Source organism: Geotrypetes seraphini, chromosome 2, assembly GCF_902459505.1.
Source record: "Geotrypetes seraphini chromosome 2, aGeoSer1.1, whole genome shotgun sequence".
Lineage (NCBI taxonomy): Eukaryota > Metazoa > Chordata > Amphibia > Gymnophiona > Dermophiidae > Geotrypetes > Geotrypetes seraphini.
This window is the reverse complement of record NC_047085.1, coordinates 244,615,995-244,635,387: the sequence shown is the minus strand read 5'-3', so window position 1 is coordinate 244,635,387 and position 19,393 is coordinate 244,615,995. Positions and strand designations below refer to the sequence as shown.

General features: G+C 40.4%; 1 protein-coding gene across 5 annotated transcripts in view; it reads left to right on the top strand.

The window, feature by feature from the left end:
* Nucleotides 1–9,870, top strand: part of CDH12 (cadherin 12) — a 799,528-nt gene extending 789,658 nt beyond the window's left edge. For all 5 annotated transcript variants that reach the window (XM_033935287.1, XM_033935284.1, XM_033935288.1 and 2 more), the window contains one exon: nucleotides 7,808–9,870. In XM_033935287.1, the coding sequence (XP_033791178.1) occupies nucleotides 7,808–8,307 (500 nt within the window). In that variant the 3' untranslated portion in view covers nucleotides 8,308–9,870. The remainder of the gene's footprint in view (nucleotides 1–7,807) is intronic.
* Nucleotides 9,871–19,393: the final 9,523 nt, after the last annotated feature.

The following is a 19,393-nucleotide window of genomic DNA, read 5'->3' as shown; positions in this document are numbered from 1 at the left end:
CTAGACTTAGTCATACTGCAAGTATAACCAAAAGTCTAAGGAGATCGCCTAGTCGGAATTTATATGTTTTGACTTAGACCAAATCAAAACAGGTTTAAGTTCCGAATAGGGGCCGCTGAGCTCAGTAGCCTCGGCAACCTGCCCACCCCCCACCACAACGATCGTGGAAGGAGAGATGCCTAATCTCTCCTGCTGCGATCGTGATCCCCCCCTAATAAAACCCCAAACTGGCAAGAGGGATACCAAGCCCTCCTGCCGGCACCCTTCCGATTGACCCGCGATCGTGGCAGGAGGGATCCCAAGCCCTCCTGCCAACACCCCAACCCCCGAGAATACCGACAGGAGGGAGCCCAGGTCATCCTGCCAGAAGGCAAACTCCCAACACCCCCCTCCCCCCGTAAATACCTGAAGGAGAGAGTCCAAGCCCTCCTGCTGGAAGGCGCACCCCCTCGAACTCCCTAACGTGCCCCCCCAGACCTCCCCAACTAACTTAATCAGATGGATGGACAGAGGGGTTCTTCGCCTGGCCAACAGACCCACCGTCTTCCATTGTGGGATGCACCAGGGAGGGGCCATGGGTATGATTGGCCCAGGTGCCTAAGGCCCGCCCATAGGAGGGGCCTTAGGCAACTGGGATAACCGGAATTGGCCCAGTTGCTTGTGGCCCCTCCTATGGGCGGTGCCTTAGGCACATGGGCCAACCAATCCCATGTGCCTAAGGCACCGCTAATAGGAGGGGCCTCAGGCAACTGAGTCAATTCTGGTTGGCCCAGTTGCCTAACGACCCTCTTATGGGCGGACCTTAATCACCAGGGCCAATCAGGCCCAAGGCCCTTCCCCGGTGCATCCCACAATGCACTGGAAAGGGGCAGGTCTGCCATTTGAAAGATGGTGGGCCTGCCGGCTGGCCAGAGCACCCGGCCAGCCGGCCATCTGATTAGGTTAGTTGGGGAGTGGGGTCCGGGGGTATGCTGGGGGTTTGTGGGGTTCGCCTTCCAGCAGGATGGCTTTGGCTCCCTCCTGCCAATATTCGGGGGGGCTTGGGGATTCGCCTTCCAACAGTAGGGCTTGGTATACTTCCTGCCGGTATTGTCGGGGGTATCGGGGGGGCCGTCTTCGGCAGGAGGGCCTGGGCTCCCTTCTGCTGGTATTCGCAGGGGGTGTTGTATTGGCAGGAGGGCTTGGGTTCCCTCTTGCTGCAATCGCGGGTTCAGGTTCAGGTGGGGGTGCTGGCAGTAGGGCTTGGGATCCCTCCTGCAGATTCAGGTTTTTTTGTCGGGAGGGGGAATCGCGATCGCGGCAGGAGAGATTAGGCATCTCTCCTGCCGTGATTGTTGTGGGATTCTGTAACCGGCATTGTTTTTTGACAGATGCCTGTTACAGAATCTTTCTTTTAGGCGAAGGACTGACCCCTCCTTCACCTAAAAGGTCTAGGTTTGGACATGTGGGACTTGGGCGATATTTTGGTCGGGAATGTGCTGTAGGGATAGACGTAGTAGCAGTCTGGCCATTCTAAAAAAAAACCTCAATTTGGATGTTTTATTTAAGAATGGACATTTACCTGCTGCCAACTTCAGCGTCTACTGACTTAGGCCAAAAGGGGACTTAGATATTTGTTTTTTTTATTATGCCCCTCCACGTATACAAAACTACTTGCCTTTCCTGTATCATTATTTAGTTTAGTGCCTATTTCCTAATTTCCCATAAGGTTTTGCAGTTACTATGCAATAACTGCAACACTTGTATGTTAACTGTTGGGGACATAGTCCGCAGTTTCTCATAGTTAACTTAGAGAAAGGTTGTTTGTTTTTAACACATGTTAACCACATGGCAAATACATTACATAACTGACTTTTATTTCACCTTGACCTCGCAGTTCTAGACGGATTATAAAAGAGGTATGCTGGACATTTCCTGGAACATTACAGGTTTAGGAACTAAATACAAGATTGAGACTTATTCAGAAGCTTGAGAAACTTAAGTACCGTATTCTCTTGACAAAGTTCCAAAAAGCAGGGTCTTTATATCCCTTTGGAAGCTTTTATAATCATACGATGTTAACAGGATGTGGGCTAGATAGTGGTCTATTTTCACTGCCTGTGATGCTAATAATCTGTCGTATAGTCTCTTGCGATGTGTGCCTTTGATTGCTGTTCTGGATTGGTGTTCTGAATAAGGTGATCGTTCAGGTAGGTGAGGGTAGCGCCATTCAGGGATTTGTATAGTAGACAGTAGAATTTGAATAATATTGTATTGGGAGCCCGCATGCTGTGGTGATGTGGTCATATGTGCTTTACGAGAAGTTTCAAGTTTATTGTTTCTTGACATCCCGCAAATCACATAGTAATTAAGCGGCTTACAATAAAAATATTAGAAGTAAAATTAAAAAGAAATTAAAATATAATAAAATTTAATAATGTGACATGGAATACAAGAGGATAGTGGGAAGGAACTACAATTTTTAAAAGGAAAGCAAGGGGAAAGGGAGAGCACATAAGGTTGGGAGTATGTTCTAGTAGCTCTTGGCAAAGTATCCTGTATTATAGAGTTAAGTACATCTTAAGCTCTTTCTTAAAAATATTAAGAGAAGTTTGAAGTCTGAGATGGCATGGGAGCAGATTCTATAACTCGGAGCCCTGAACTGAAAAGATGGAGTTTCATATGGAATCTAAGAATATCTCTCTGAAAGTTGGGACTACTAAACAATGTTGATTAAGAAACCTCAGTGTTCTAGTGGGAGTACATGATGTCAAGTGCTCACTGAAAAATAGTGGAGTATCTGTTGAACGGCTTTTGAAGACCAGTAAAATAATTGTATAAGTGAAGCGATGTGATACAGGCAACCAATGTGCAGTAAACTATGCTTATTGAGGTAACATTAACTGTGCCATGGTGTCTGCTACAGTTTACGGGGTCCTTTTATCAAATTGTGTTAAAACTTGGCCTGTGGTATTCCCAGCACAGGTCTATCCTATGTGCTGAAACCACTTTTAATGGGGCAGTAAAATTGTTCTATTTTCCTATAATATGGGCCACACGTCAATTTCTCCACTAGTGCACATCTATTAGTGGAGGTAGTAAGGGCTCACACACGAACCACACTCTAATTGCTTAGCACAGAGTGATGGATCTGCGCTAACCAATTAGTGTAGAACATTGTCCTTTATATGCTGCCACACTTTCACAAGAAATAATGATGTCACAAATAAGTGAAGGCAGTGCTGCTTGAGTTTAAAGGGGTGTATGTTTCAAAAACGGAGGAAAAAGCCTCAGACAAAAGCCCTCCCACCGCCACAATGGTGGATAAAGGTGGTTGGGTGGTAACCTCATTGGCAGAAAACCTCCATTGCACTCCCTATTAAATAAACTATAAGCAGGGCTGTCTCTGTAGATGATAGATGAAAAAACTTTCAACTTATCTATGATCGGTACACCGACGATGGCCAGCGTTTCACCAACTTGCTGCCTCAGGGTGTAACAGAATCCGATCAACTAAAGCCAGAAAAGAAAATTATATCAAAACTGGACTTATGTACAACTTCAAACAAGTTTAAAGAAGCCACCTAGACATACCTTTTTAAACGGGACGTGAAGAACGCCTCCTCTGATCAAAAAAGATGGCCACATCATAACTGTACGGGGTTAAAAAGCTCCCGGGAGATGACGTCAAAACCCGGAAGTGATCATAGATAAGTTGAAAGTTTTTTCATCTATCATCTACAGAGACAGCCCTGCTTATAGTTTATTTAATAGGGAGGGTTTTCTGCCAATGAGGTTACCACCCAACCACCTTTATCCACCATTGTGGCGGTGGGAGGGCATTTGTCTGAGGCTTTTTCCTCCGTTTTTGAAACATACACCCCTTTAAACTCAAGCAGCACTGCCTTCACTTATTTGTGACATCATTATTTCTTGTGAAAGTGTGGCAGCATATTTATTGATATTTCACATATCCGAGTTTCTTTTGCTGAACATTGTCTCTTAAACATTTTTTTAGCTCCGGCACACTCCTACCTAAACTTCAGGAAATTATTAAAAACTAATCTATTTAATCGATTTATAGCCTAACTCCCCTATGCCCGTCCTCTTGTTTTCCTATATTATATTATATTATACCTGCATCCTGTTTCCCCTTAATTGCATCTCCATTCGCTGACTGTACCAATATCCGCTGACTGTCTAATCCTTCTTATTTTATATTATATGCGCTGATTGTCCAGCCCTCGCAATTGTATCTTCTTTCGCTGATTGTACCAAATTTTGCTGTTTGTCTAGCCTTCTTTATTTTAAACCGCCTCGAACTTCTACAGCTTTGGCGATATATAAGAAATAAATTATTATTATTATTATTAAATGGAACAAATGTTTTTTTCTTGGCACATTATAATTGAAATGATAAAATTGCAAAACCAATAAAAAATTAAATTTGAGAGTTATTTATTTAAAGTTCTTTTTTTTTTTATTTCTTTATTCATTTTAAAGCCATAAAATATAATACAATCATATAACTCTATTAAAGCACTTAAATACAATTATAATTATAATCTTATGACAAAAAGATATATCATCCCCCCATAATTATATTCAAAAAGTGCACTCAGATTAAAAAATTGAAAAATACATTCCAACCCGCCCTCCCACCCACCCACCCTGGACGTGTATGACCAAAGGGTATAATCTCTAACTTTTTTGTAATGTCCCTGTTGTATAGCCATAATATGTTCCATTTTAAAAACGTGACACAGAGACTCCCACCAAAAGGTATAGTTCAATCTATCCCAGTTTTTCCAATTCCTTAAAATAAGCTGTTTGGCAACTCATGTCATAATAAAGAGAAGTTTATTATTGTGAGATGATATTTGGCTTTTAGCTCTCATCATAGTGTCAAATAGTGCAGTGTCATATGTTAGTGCCACTGGATTTTCCATTACTTTATTTACCTGATCCCAAATGGATCTCCAAAATTGAAGTATCAAGGAACAATAAAATAATAAATAATCTAATGTCCCAGGTTTGAGATGACAATGCTAACACCTATTAGACTTGGAACTATCTAATTTCTTTAAGATATGTATGGGTAATTAACAATGGTGAAACTAAGGCAGAGAGAATAGAATTGCTAATCAACAGGATGGGTGTGCTTGTTTTTGAGTGCAAATTAACTCAAAACATGACTCGATAGTCGACGAGCAAACTTGTGCCGCAGCAGATTCCAAGTGTGCTACAAGATGCTGGCGAGAATGAGAGGCACTGACTGACTGCCTACAGGATGTGTCTCTCACCATGAGAGGCACGTCCTGTAATCAGTCAGCCAGCGCCAGTGCCTCTCCTCCTCTACTTCGCCCCCCTCCCCCACACACACACATTGGCAGTAATTGGAGCCTCAGAGCCATGGCTGAAGGCCATTCATGCATGCACATGACAACATTTGTGCATTTCCAGAAGCATCATAAGGGAGTGAATGGGCAGAAAAAAGTTGAACCAGGTGAATATGAATAAACATTAAAATCATACCCAAAAGAGAACAAAGAACTGTATCATATTTGTTCTGTTAAAGGGCATCAGAGTTAATAAAAATTTAAAAAAATATGATGTATAAAGGGAGTAAAATACCCTTCACTAATAAGAACAACTAAAAAAAGAGAAGAAAAGAAAATACCCTTGCGAGACAAAATCAAAAGGGAAGACCCAGGAAGTGTGGACATAAAAAGGTTATGTAATAGAAGGATTGAAGAAGTGAGAAAACAGAGGCACAGAGTTAATGAAAAAAAGACCCCTGAAGCAGCCAAAGGGGATGGTGAAACAAGGATCTTTATCGGGGAAGAGCATGGGATGTGTGTGAAAAAGTATAAAGAGATATTAATGTGAAAATTTATATCAGAGGCTTCTACTTGGCTCCCAGTGTTTACAGATAAGTCACTCTGTTGCCTATATGGTGTGGGGGGGGGGGGGTTAATTTCAAGAACATTGGGTTGGAGTTTTTATGCCTCTGATCGAAACAGAGACAGCTTTTTTCAACACTGTGTGTAATGCTGTCAGATTTTTTTTGAAGCTTTTTCTCCACCTTGATATTTGAGTTAATAGGTCTCAAACAATTAGCCCCCTCCATTTAACACAATTTAACAATTTTGAGTGAATATATTTGGAAATTAGCACACGGCCATTAATAGGATGGAAATTGGGGCCATTTAACCACTGTGCTAAAAGTGGCCTCAGCACACAGGAATGACCCACACTGGGGATAGTATTGGCCTCTTTTTAGCACTACTTAGTGAAAGGGCTCGAAAGACTAGTGTTTATACCCCTCCAAGTTACCCAACAAATCTTTTGAGTATAAGTCTCATAAGGTTTTAAACATAAATATCGAGTTGCTTTGGCACCTTTTGTTGTAGATACCCTCTCTTCCTCATCATTAATGGCAGTCAGGAACATTTCAGTCCCTTCTATGCGGAAGCTTATAAGTCATAGAAGAATCCAATCTTTTTCAGGGAAAAAATTAAAAAGTAAGATGTGCTACATTACAAGCTATTTTTCTAGTACAGCATCTTCAAATCTACTCATGTTCTAAATTATCTTTGTTACTCATCTTCTAGGGAATTCTATAAATGGTGTCTAGCATTATGTGCTATATTTGTGCAGAAACCAAAATGGCCCCCAAATGGCAGATCGGTGTGGAACTACATTTACAGTACACATCCTGTTATAGAATAGCACCTATGTGTTTCCATGTGGATCTGAAAAGAGATGTAATGATGGGAGGGCCATGGGCAGGTCATGGTTGTTCCCTTAAAATGTGCTGAATGTTAGAATTCAGGGGACCCGCACCCAAATTGCGTGCCAGGATTTATACCTGGCTTCAGCTGGTATAAGTGCTTGTGTCCAAAGTTTGGCACAGATTCCAGCACTAACCCCCTCTTTTACTAAGGTGTGCTAACGTTTTTAGTGCTCGTACCGGATTAGCGCGCGCTAGCCCAAAAAATTACCGCCTGCTTAAAAGAAGGCGGTAGCAGCTAGCATGCGCGGAAATTTAGCGCACACTATTCCGCGCGTTAAGGCCCTAACGCACCTTTGTGAAAGGAGTCCTAAATGCTAATGCTCCCATTATATTCTGTGGCTGCGTTAGCATTTGGCGAGCGTTAATCGTTAGCACGTGCTAAATTGATTTGCACACGCTAAATCAGTTAGCACGCTTTAGTAAAAGTAAGTGTTATTCTGTAAAGAGCACCCATCCCGGAGTGCCCTTTGTAGACTACTGTTCGGTGCCAGTTTTTTTCAGTGCCGTATATTGAATCCAGCCCGTTATGATTCCCAAAAAAGGGATTGTATTGAATCATAAATTGTATGCAGCAAGCAGTGCCGTTGATCTTTAATAATCTACACTGGATTGTGGTTTGTTGCCTAATTAGCACATATCTACTTGGATCAGAGTGTTCAAATGAAATAAGTTTTAGTCTTTGATATTACAATTATTGTCATTTGCATTTCCAGTACCTTAATGGCCTTAAAAGCTTCTAACGGAAACCTCAATTGTTTTAATATACATGTATATTCATATTTTATTTAGCATTTTACTATCCATTTTAGATTTATTTCTGCCCTATCTAGCATTTCCATTGCAGTTTTAGTAATAGTGGCTCATAACCATACGTCTGAGCAGCAGAAAGTAATAGGGTGCTATTCTGGACAGCGATCTGTCATTGATCTCAGTAACTGCAATTTCTCTATTCAGGCTAGATGCCATATGATTTCTTATTTCAAGTACATTCTCATATGCATTATTAATTCTGATTCTCTCTTCTTGTTCCAGTCATTGTTGTGCTGTATTTAGCACTGAGAAGACAGAAGAAAAAAGATACTCTGATGACCTCAAAAGAAGACATAAGAGACAATGTTATCCATTATGATGACGAAGGAGGTGGGGAGGAGGACACCCAAGCGTTTGATATTGGTGCTCTGAGGAATCCAAAAGTTATCGAAGAGAACAAAACACGCAGAGACATAATACCAGATCCACTTTGTTTGCCTCGTCAGAGACGCCCAGTGGAGGACAACACAGACATTAAAAACTTCATTAATCAAAGGCTACAAGAAAATGACGGGGATCCCAGTGCACCCCCGTATGACTCACTGGCAACATACGCCTATGAGGGAACTGGATCTGTAGCGGATTCCCTTAGTTCTATAGAATCCCTCACTATGGAAACAGAACAGGATTATGCCTACCTAAGTGACTGGGGACCACGCTTTAAGATATTAGCAGATATGTTTGGAGAAGAGGAAAATTATAATCCCGATAATGTCACTTAAGAGAACAGCAGCAAACCAACCAACCAAAAGCTTTATATGACAAGATACCTTTTATTGTATAGGACTGCTACTATTTCCAGCAAGTTACAATATTTATCATACCGTCAGTTTGGGTTTATTTCACATAGGAAGGATAAATCCAGTAATATATATTGTATTTTTTCAGTCACTTGAAAATTACACAGAGAGAAGCTCAGGCCTGTTAGCTGCAATTCATTGTCATGAATACCTGGGACAAAGATGAGTCTGGCATCCTGGTGGAAAGTGTGGTAGATTTTTCTTAATTCCACTAAAGTGCCTATTGAAACTTTTATCCTTTTAAGTGGTGTGGACTCAGTTGTGACAGCGCTAGAGGACTGAGTGACTAAAATATACTTAGAAAAAGGACAATAGCTCTTTGTCTAGAGCAATAACACCGGCTTATGATGTTATCGAGAATACATTCTGAATTGCGTTCAGTTGCTACCATAGAACTGTGCAAAACATTTTCTGTTCTGCTGATTTTAAGGAATTGTATGCCAAACATTTCTTTGGTTTCACCTTGTTTACTAAATCATATTTCTTCTGCCCACACATCGTAGAAACCGTTGTGTAATTGTGTGATTCAGTTGCAGTTCTAAAGCCTAAATTTGAACGAATGGGATATTAATGTACGCTGGTTACAACATTGGTCAAGATGTTACACTTTTGCAAAATGAAAAAAAAAAAAAAAAAGAGAGAGAGAGAAAATCATCTTCTTACAGCTTTACTCTTTAAATAGTGAAATATAGTGAATACTTGTTTAAGGTGGCTGTTTTTATTTTAGTTTTTAGTACTTTTGTGTGAATAGTCACTTTGCTGATTCCAGTTCCTTCATATACTAGCACTGATACCTATTCCTCTTCATCCTCCAAACCTGAGGAAGTTCTGTGGATTATTATTCATTCACTGTGATGATTATTCTTTTAATCTCATTATTTCTCTGTGATTGGGGCCCAATTTTTCTTACGGAAGTTATAGCAATGGCTGTAAATATTATATGCAGTGAACGCATTTATTTTGGAAAAACTCCAAAGATTTCCAGTACTTCAGAGAAGATGTCAAATGGAGCCTTATTTCTTAACATTAGCATTCACATTCTGTCACCTGCAACTGAAAGCTAAACACCATCAATCAATAATCACACAACTCAATTTTATTGAAATAAATATTTGGCCGCAGCTTTATTATCTATTTTAATATTTTCTCCATTTACAATACAACTTTCAATGCATATTTTACACACTCCCAGGATGTCGATGTCAAAACTAGCTCATATTAAGTCTTTATACTTATAACATCCCCGCAAACATGACCCATGGCAACAATGGGCCATGCTTCCCCTTGCAGCGGTGTTGCCTACGAGTGTTACATTTATTTAGTTATTAACTGCTCATCTCCCAGCTCCAAATGGGCTTAAATCCCCTTTTCCACCCCCACCCAAAGCTGTGAATGCCTCCCCCAACCCCAAAAGCTCATCCAAACCCAATCAAGTCCACATAAAATCTTCAAGGCCTCCGCCCCCAACACTGACACAAAACATACCACCAGCACACATGGGAGGGAGGGTGGGATATTTTTTTTTTCCTGAAGAGACTACTCTACTCTTCCCCTTTCCTCACAGAACTCCCTCCAACCTGCCACAAACATCCAACCAATACCATGACTACCTCACCCCATCATCTCAAAAACCTCCCCAAATCCTTTTTCTTTCTTACAAGCTCTATTACCCCTTTCTTACCTCCTCTTATAAACTTGTCAATCCTTATTCTATAGACCTTTGACATCACCTCATATATTCCCCTCACCCTTTGCCCCCCTCCCATTTTACCGACACCACCATCAAATAAATATTACCAGCAGGTGACATCAGCTCAGCTAATGTTATATCATAACTGATAAGCAGCATTCAAAATTTGAAAGAAAATTCAAAAATGTTAAAGTATTTATCATAGGCACTGGGTATTTATCATAGACACTGGGTATGAAGCTACCTGTGGCAGCTGGGATGAGCCCCCTCTGTCTCTCCCTTATGCCCCTCCCAAATAGTTCTACAAACAACTACCTATTATCAAATATAGAAACTTTAGCCTATCTAATTAAAGTGAACCAAACTCCAACTGATGAAGCCACTTGTCGTATTACTAGCTAAGCAGCACCAAAGCTAATCTGACGAACTGGCCATCCCAGGTATTGTATTAAATTTCCCCAACACCCTGTCATATTATTAGTTTGCTTGCTGTACCAGCCAGGCTTCCATCCAGTCTCATCCAGCACCTATTTTTGATCTCTACCCCCACTGAGGATAATTAGAACATACTAGAACCAACTGGGACACATCTTCCGCTAGCTTATGATTCCACAAACCCATTCAATTCATTGTTGTAACTAGAACAAAAAAAAAATAATAATCCCCTCTCCTCTTTTTCTCCAAATCCCTTCCTTCATCCATCAACTCCAAAGATCAGCTAGCCCATGAATGCCCACTATAATCTATTTGTCCAGACTTTTCAACACAAATGTCTGTTAAGTGGAACTTTCTTGAACCCAATTTCCTCCTCCTCCATTAAACCCCGACTCCCAACCACTGTTGCTTCCTCACACCAAGAATGCAGGGATTTGGGGACACCTAGGTCATCTTCCAGCAGCCAATACAAAGCACAGTTATTTCATTATGAATCATAAAATATAATAAAAAATGTAGCACATGGAAATCCCTGGAAAGAAAATATTGCCCACTCTCCCAAGAAAAATACTTAGGGAATTATTTAATGAAGAAAATAAATGTTCCATTCTTCATTAAAAAAAAAAAAAGAAAAACAGGGTGGCTTACAATTTTATTTGCCAAAGGACAGTGTTGCAATTATTTAATTGAACTATAATTACTTTCATAAAAATGTTTTGTTTCACTAAATATAAAAATTACTGGTTTGTGTTATAATTCCTTTTTTAGCTCCGTTTAGCCTTTTTAGAAATGAATTATACTCCAGTGCATGAGAGGATTGATCAGAAACCTGTCTGTGGGCAGTTTAGAGATTACAAAGTATTTTTGAAGAAAGTAAAAATACCATTTTTTTCCAATGGTATGTCTTATTCAGTGTTATCTTTTTTAGAGCAATCCTAACAAATGGTTTGCTTTAGATGTAAAAAGCAATAAACCAAGGCCTCCCCCCCCTCACTTGTAACATTAAACACTGACTTTATTCTTGTTCCTCAGGGTTAATTGAATGCACAGCAAACAACCATCCTCATGGTCTGGCGTAATCCCTGCATTGGCCGAGATCATTCCATGTTGTGCTGGATTCCTTGGAGAATATGATCAGCAGTGCAACACATTAATCTTAATCCCCAGAGGGGTCGCCTTGTTAGTCTGGAGTAACATACTCAATGTTCTTCAATTTCCAAACTCATGCAGAGTAAAAGTGAATATCATTGCATATGCAAGACCCAATGCTATAGATAAATAAATCAGAAAATTATTCAGAAAGTCATCTTCTGTCTTAAGTTGTTCTTAGTTTGAAATAAATGTTTGATTCGACTGATTTTAACACAGGCATTTTTTTTTTGCAAACAATTTAATTTTCATTTCAGCAATTCAGTCAAGAAATTTTAAAAAATATTTAAAATGGTAGCTTTCATTCCCATTAATGCTTTTTTTTAACTAAGATCATATTACGTGTAACACTCAGATAATCTATTTTCTAAAGGTCCCTGCATGCTTCCCCCTACATTCTCTTTGCCAGCAATTATCCCTACATAACTTTTTTCAGTAAAAAATGATGCAAAAATTTGCATGTGCCTTGAGAAATGAGGGATCTTTGGAACTCACCCTGAGCTTAAAAAATGCAAAAAAATTCACTGTTTTCAGTCAAAATGATACAAAAAAACGTACATGTGACTGGACAAATGAAGGATCTTGTGAACTCACCCTGAGCTTAAAAAAATATAAAAAAATTAATGTTTATTATGGGTAGGGATAGAATTTTAGAAAAAAAAGGGTTTTTTTTCAACCGTGATTGATATCTAAAAATTATTTTATGTAGATGGCGCCCTGTGTCGTCACAAAAAAATTCATTTTTTTCAGTCATAATTACACAAAAAATGTGCATGTGCCTGGACAAATGTGGAATCTTGGGAACTCACCCTGAGCTTAAAAAATGCAAAAATTAATGTTTATTATGCTTAGGGATAGGATTTTGAAATTAAAAAAAAAGTATGGGAGGTCTTTTAATAAGGTGTGCTAGCCAATTTAGCAAGTACTAAATATTAGCACGCGATAAATGCTATCACGCCCATTATATTCTATGGATGTGTTAGCATTTAGCGTACGCTAAATCGGCTAGCGTGAGTAAAAGATCCCCATGTTTTTTTCACACGTGATTGATGTCTAAAAAATTATTTTGTGTCAATGGTACCCTGTGCCATTGCAAAAAAATTCAGGGTTTTTTCAGTCAAAATGATGCAAAATATCTGCATATGCTTTGAGAAATGAGGGATCTTGGGAATTCACCCTGATCTTAAAAAATGCAAAAAAAAATCACATTTTTTTCAGTCAGAATGATGGAAAAATTTGCATATGACTAGAGCAAACAAGGTGATACCTATTTTTATTGGACTAATACAATATATTTTGGGATCCTTTTATTAAGGTGCACTAACCGATTTAGTGCACGCTAACTGCTAAGACATTCATTATCAGATGCTTTTACTAAGACCTGCTAGCCGATTTAACGCGTGCTAAATCGGCTAGCGCACCTTAGTAAAAAGACCCCTATATTCCTATGGACATCTTAGCATTCAGCGCGTGCTTATCTTTAGTGCACCCTAAATCAGTTAGCGCACCTTAATAAAAGGACACCTTTATGATGAGCTTTCAAAGGTAACCCTTCTTCCTCAGATCAGAAATAAACATTTCAGGGATAGTAGGAAGGAAGGGGTGGGTGAGCAGGAGAGAGAAAAGTGACAGAGTAGTTTTAAATGTCTTTATAGTGGGAAAGAAAGCCCAGATCTCTGTTAAGTCCTGTCTGGTAGGTATCAAAATACCTTATCATTTTGACTTCATAGGTTTTGCATTCTTGGATTGTCTTAAAGTTCCCTTTTAGTATTCTCACCATAAAATCATTGGTGCAGTGGTCGGTTTTTCCAAAGTGTTGTCTGACAGAGGTGACATCCTACCACCTTTCAGCCTCCTACCCACCCATTTGCTTATTTCTGATCTGAAGAAAAACTGTTACCTTTGAAAGATCATCACAAAATGCATTGTTAGTCCAATAAAAAAGGTATTGTCTTATTTCTTTTGTTTTATTTCTTTATAATACCTTGGAAAGTCAACTAACACAATCACCTCACCATTTCACATATGACTAGACAAATAAGAAATCTTGGGAACTCAAACAGCTTAAGAAATGCAAAAAATTTTGGTTTTTTTAGGGTTAGTATTTTGAAAAAAAAAAAGTTTGTTTTTGCCCATGATAGATTTCGAACAAATTGTTTTGTGTCAATGGTACAAAATGCTGTCACAAAAAAATTCTTTTTCAGTGAAAATTACGCAAAAAAGTTGCATGTTCCTGGACAAATGAGGAATCTTGGGAACTCACCCTGAGCATAAAAAATGAAAAAAAAAAAAAAAAATCATTTTTCTGTCAAAATTGTACAAAAAAATCTGCATATGCCTTGAGAAATGAGGGATTTGGGGAACACACTCTGTGTTTAAAGTGTTCATGGAAGATGGGCCTGACAATTGTCGCCAGCTGTTTCAGCAGTGAAGGAAAATGATAGAATCTCATTGACTACCTATAAATTGACTGCTTATAAATTAGGCCAAATAATTTACTCCAACTGCCATATGCTATCAGAGCTATTGAAAAGGTCATGGAGAAGACTCATGCTGACAAGCACAGAACACAGATAGATGGTTTGGGTTCAGAATCATGGGGTGTGCTCACTTAAACAGAGAAAGGGGTTCTTGTCTGGAGTTTTTAACACATAGAAAAAAAGCCACATTGAATTGAAGTGAAGATTTTTGATTTCAAATATGTTTATTGGATTTTTATAAACAAATAGCAATCACTATAGAACAATAATGGGAAAGAGGCCACAAGGCCAATGAAGAACATACCAACATCACAAAATAAAATGTGTCTATACCTAAACACAACAGTGTGGTAGGTAAGCCCTACAGTGGCAGCCCAGCAATCTAGAGAGGAAAGAGAAAGGAAGAAGAAAAGAAGAAGAAACAATGAGACAATACCGAGAAAACATTCAGCAAGAATGAGAAAGAGAAAATCTAGAATTCAGGACAGGACAGGGCGAGGGTCCCCCCCAAGGAGTCCAAAAATAAAATAATAAAAAGCTCCAAATATCATGGCATTTGATAGGATATAGAATGATGTAGGAACCATCAACAGTTATAGAGCAAAATGTTGGATAGGGTCCCAAATTTTGGATACAGTAGTTTGCCTGTTGGAAAATTCAGCTGCTTTTGATTCGTAGGAATAGATAAGAAGTATGGTATTCCACCAAAAAGTGATATTCAGAGAATCCGCAGATTTCCAGTTATGTAAGATCATCTGAATAGTAAGAGCAAGGAGTATATTGAATAAAGATTGTTGGGAAGAAGAGAGAGTGTCAGGAATAGCCAGCGCACGGAATAGGAGAATATCCAATGAAAAAGTTGACCTAATTGGTAGAATATTTTGAATAGTAATCCATACTTGGGACCAGAATGCGGACACAATGGGGCAAGCAAATATCATATGACGGATATCCCCTATATCGGAGAAGCAGTGCCAACAGAGATTGGAGTCATGCAAGCCAGCCCGATACAATTTATTTGGAGTCCAGAAGACTTTATAGGATAAGAAGTACAAGGACTGAGACAGACTAGACGATGCAGTAGGACGGATAATTTTAGTAAAGTAAACGTCCCAGTCCTTGTCATTGCCACTCCACGATACTTCCGTAGAAGTGAAGATTTTAATAATTTTGTTTTGAGCTCTGATTAACAGCTGAGCATTTAGGACAGGGCAAGATTGTGCAAGGCATTGGTCAAATTGTGAAGAAACTTTATGAAAAGAAACTTACTGCCACAGAACAGCTTAGAGAGGTTGAAGGGAGGGCTACTCTGCACAAAGTTGAATGATAAAAGCCTACTTTGCATATGCCCTACTTTGCATATGCCCTGAGAAATGAGGGATCTTAGGGAGCTTAAAGGATATCGAGAATGATGGCTATATCTGACTGAACCCATTGCTTTCAGGGTTGGAAAAGAATACATTTTTAGCAATACAGGAAAAATTTATAAAATACTTACCGTATTTTTTGCTTTATAAGGCGCACCTGACCATAAGATGCACCTAGTGTATAGGAGGAAAACCAAGAAAAAAAATTCTGAACCAAATGGTGTACCCTGTCCCACTGCCCTGCCCTGCACCCCCTCTGGTGGTCTAGTGGTAGGCCGGGACAGGGTACAGGGCAGGCCTAGTGACAGACAGCTCCCCCACCCCCACCCTGGTACCTTTCTTAAATTCCGGCGGTCCAGCGCTGTATCTGCAGGAGCTTTCTGCGCTCCTGCCCCTCCCTCACTGGAAAGCTGCTTCCTCCTCTTGTGGCAGAGCAGAGAGCAAGGCAGTCGCAAGCTTTTCGCACTCCTGCGTGATCCCATGCCGCTTCCTGAATGGCTGCCATCAGTTCTCATGAGTCTTGGGGAAAATACTTGAAGTTAGCATCAGTTTTTTCTCTGTACAGTTGTTAATATATTCATTGAACAAATTGTGATTTTCCATATTCAATTGGTACTGTGCTACATTCTCATACTATGCCCACAACACAATATTTGTCACCCCATGCCACCCCCTTCTGGAGTATAAGGTTCTGATGCACTTCTGTTTCCTGGCAGAGAAGGTCTGGTTCCCTTCTCTCTCCCTGCTGAGTTCCTCCTGTGTGGCTCACTGTGCTGTGGATCATTGGGTCTCCCCATTTTTCTTAGTTGTGTCATACTATGTTTGCCATGCCATGTTTTGCCATACAATGCTCATCATGCTATGTTTCATCGTACTATGTTATGTTTTACCATGCTTTAACTATTTTTGCCATCTGTGTCAGACCAATGTCCTGCCATACCATGTTAGCCATCACCCTGTATAAAAACATGAATATGTATGTAAACTTGTATCCCATTCTGAGCTCCCCTGGGGAGGACAGGATATAAAACCAAATAAATAAATTAGAATTGATTTTCTTCTTAAATATTACCAGTTAGAATTTGGTTCTTTGTGTAATATATGTTTTCTTTCTTTTTTTCAGATATCCGTAATGGAATATAGAACCTGATACAGTAATAAATGTATGTATGAGTGTTCAGGTATATTTTTATTTGGCCTTAAAGTTTAAACATCTTTTAAAACTTTTATCTCGCTTCACTTATCTGTTCAGCTTCTCCTGGTGTGGTTCTTCATCTGTCTTGAATATCTTTGCCTTCCCCTTTGAATCTATTCCTATCGTAAAATAAAAAGTGCCTTCCTCAGAATGTGTACAGCTAGGATTATGTTCCTACCTGCTCAGGATTCCTTTATACTGACAAATATAGCTAAATAAAATAAAGTATGATTTTCGCATTCCTTTTTAAATGAACCTCTTCATACTCTTTAACTTTTCTTGGGAGGTTGACCTGTCTTCAGCTGCAGGTTCTATAAATTCAAACTCATGCTCAGAAGTATATTTACAATTCAAAATTGTTTTTCTTCCTCTTAGAACCAATAATTACTTGTATTTTACAAAAATACTGGACTCCTTTTACAAATCTATGATAGAGGCTTCTACAATAGGCCAGTGAAGAAAATGCTCTGACGTTCATAGGAATTCTATGAGTGTTGGAGCCTTTTGTACATTTACAGTTACTTCAAGCATTTTCTCTATCTGTTTCAGTGGGCTCACAATTTCTCTAATGTACCTGGGTCAGTGGAGGATTAAGTGACTTGCACAGGGAGCAGCACGGGGTTTGAACCCAAAGCCTCAGGGCGTTGAGGATGTAGCTCTAACCATTACACCACACTCTCCTCCTCAAAACGATATTAATCTCCTCCTCAGATGGAAAAACTGTATTCCCTGAGGAAAAACTAAGGGCTCCTTTTACTAAGGAGCGCTAGCGTTTTTAGCGCATGCTAAAGATTAGCGCGCACTAACCACGCAGTAAATGAAAAATACTAACACAAGCTCTATGGAGGCATTAGCGTTTAGTATGTGTGGTATTGTAGCGCGCGCTAAAACCACTTGCGCACCTTAGTAAAAGGAGCCCTAAGGGTGTTCCTCGCTATAAAAAAAAACCATAATCCACAGATTAAATATGCAGGCCTGGATTCTATAAACAGCACCTTAACTTAGATGCCGGTAGGTGCCCCGGAGTGCTAAATGCTCCAACGTTGCTCCGATGCTCACAGAATTCCTTTTAGAGAATGACACGGGGAAAAAATCTGTCCCCATCACCGCCCCGTCCCCGGCCCACCATCCTCTGCACCGCCCCGTCACCGCCGTTCCCTTCACCGCTCCGTCACCGCCATCCCTTTCACCGCCCCGTCACCGTCCCCGCAGCATCCATATAAGCCTTAGTACTCTAATATTTAGCTTATTCCGTTCTTATAAATCAAAGTTCCTGCTGCTGAACTAGAGAAAGAGATGTTCATCTGGCAGGGCTTTGTTTATAAATTTTTATCAACACAACTAATATACTATTTTATCCTAAAGCAAAAAATAAATAAATAAATAGAATTTTTTTTCTATCTTTGTTGTCTGGTTTCTGCTTTCCACATCTTCTCATTCAATTACTTCTTTCTGCGTCTTCCATTTGCTGTTACTGTGCCTCTCCCTTCACCCTCCCCCAATTGGTCTAGCACCCATCTTCTTCCCTCTGCTCCCCCATAATCTGGCATCTGTCTTCTTCCCTTCCAGCATCTTCTCCCCACTCTGTCTTCCACATTTCCCTTCAGGGTCTGTTCCTCTCCACCCTCTTTCAATGTCTGTTCTATTCCTTTCCTCCACCACCCTTCCCTCCCTCCTTTATCATCTGTTCCTTTCTACCACCCTTCAAGCTCCTCTCACGTGGCCTATCTATCTCTATCCCTCCCTCTTATTTTCGTGGCACATTACAATGTAATTTGTGCAAGCCGCTGGAGCCTGCAAGCTCGGTCCCTGACCCATCCCCACAAACCATCTCATAGAAACATAGAAAAAGCGGCAGAAAAGGGCTATAGCCCACCAAGTCTGCCCATTCCAAGTATCCCCCCCTGAATTTACTCCCTTAAAGATCCCACATGAGTATCCCATTTTTTCTTAAAATCCGTTACGCTACTGGCCTTTATCACCTGGGGTGGGAGTCTGTTCCAATGATCCACCACTCTTTCGGTGAAGAAGTACTTCCTGGGATCGCCATGAAACTTCCCTCCCCTGATTTTCTGTGTTCCTCTTTTCCCCATTTCTAATATCTCCCCTATGTATCTGGCATTGCCCCCCCCCCCGTGTCCATATACCATCCCCATGGCATGTCGCCTTTATGTCTCTGTCCCTATGCCCCATGCACATAATTTCCCCTCTTTCTGTTACCTTCCTCTGTCCAGATTTCCCCTATCTTCCTCTTCCATACCAGTGTGTCTCTTCTTTTCAACCCCATCTAGTTTCTTTCCCTCTTTCTTCCCCCCCCCCCCTGCTTCCAGCATCTGGCTCACCTGCCTGTCTTCTCCTTTCTTTCCTGCTGTGGGTTCTTTCTTTCCCTCTTCAACCCTTGGCCCAGAATTTATTTTCCTTTCACTCCCTCCTTCCTATTTTGAGCAGGGAACACATGCGATCACGCGGTCCAGCAGCCCCCACCCTCCCTCCACCTCACCTTATATTCTGAGTTTGCCGGATATCTTTTTCCCTGAGCTGCACGCATTCAAAAAGACACGCATGCGCGGCTGCGCAAGTCGATCAAACTTCTCCTCTCCTGCAACTTCCTGTTTCCGGTTGCGTCAGAGGAGAAGATTGATCGACTCACGCAGCCGTGCGTGCATGGCTTTTTGAACGCGTGTGGCTCGGG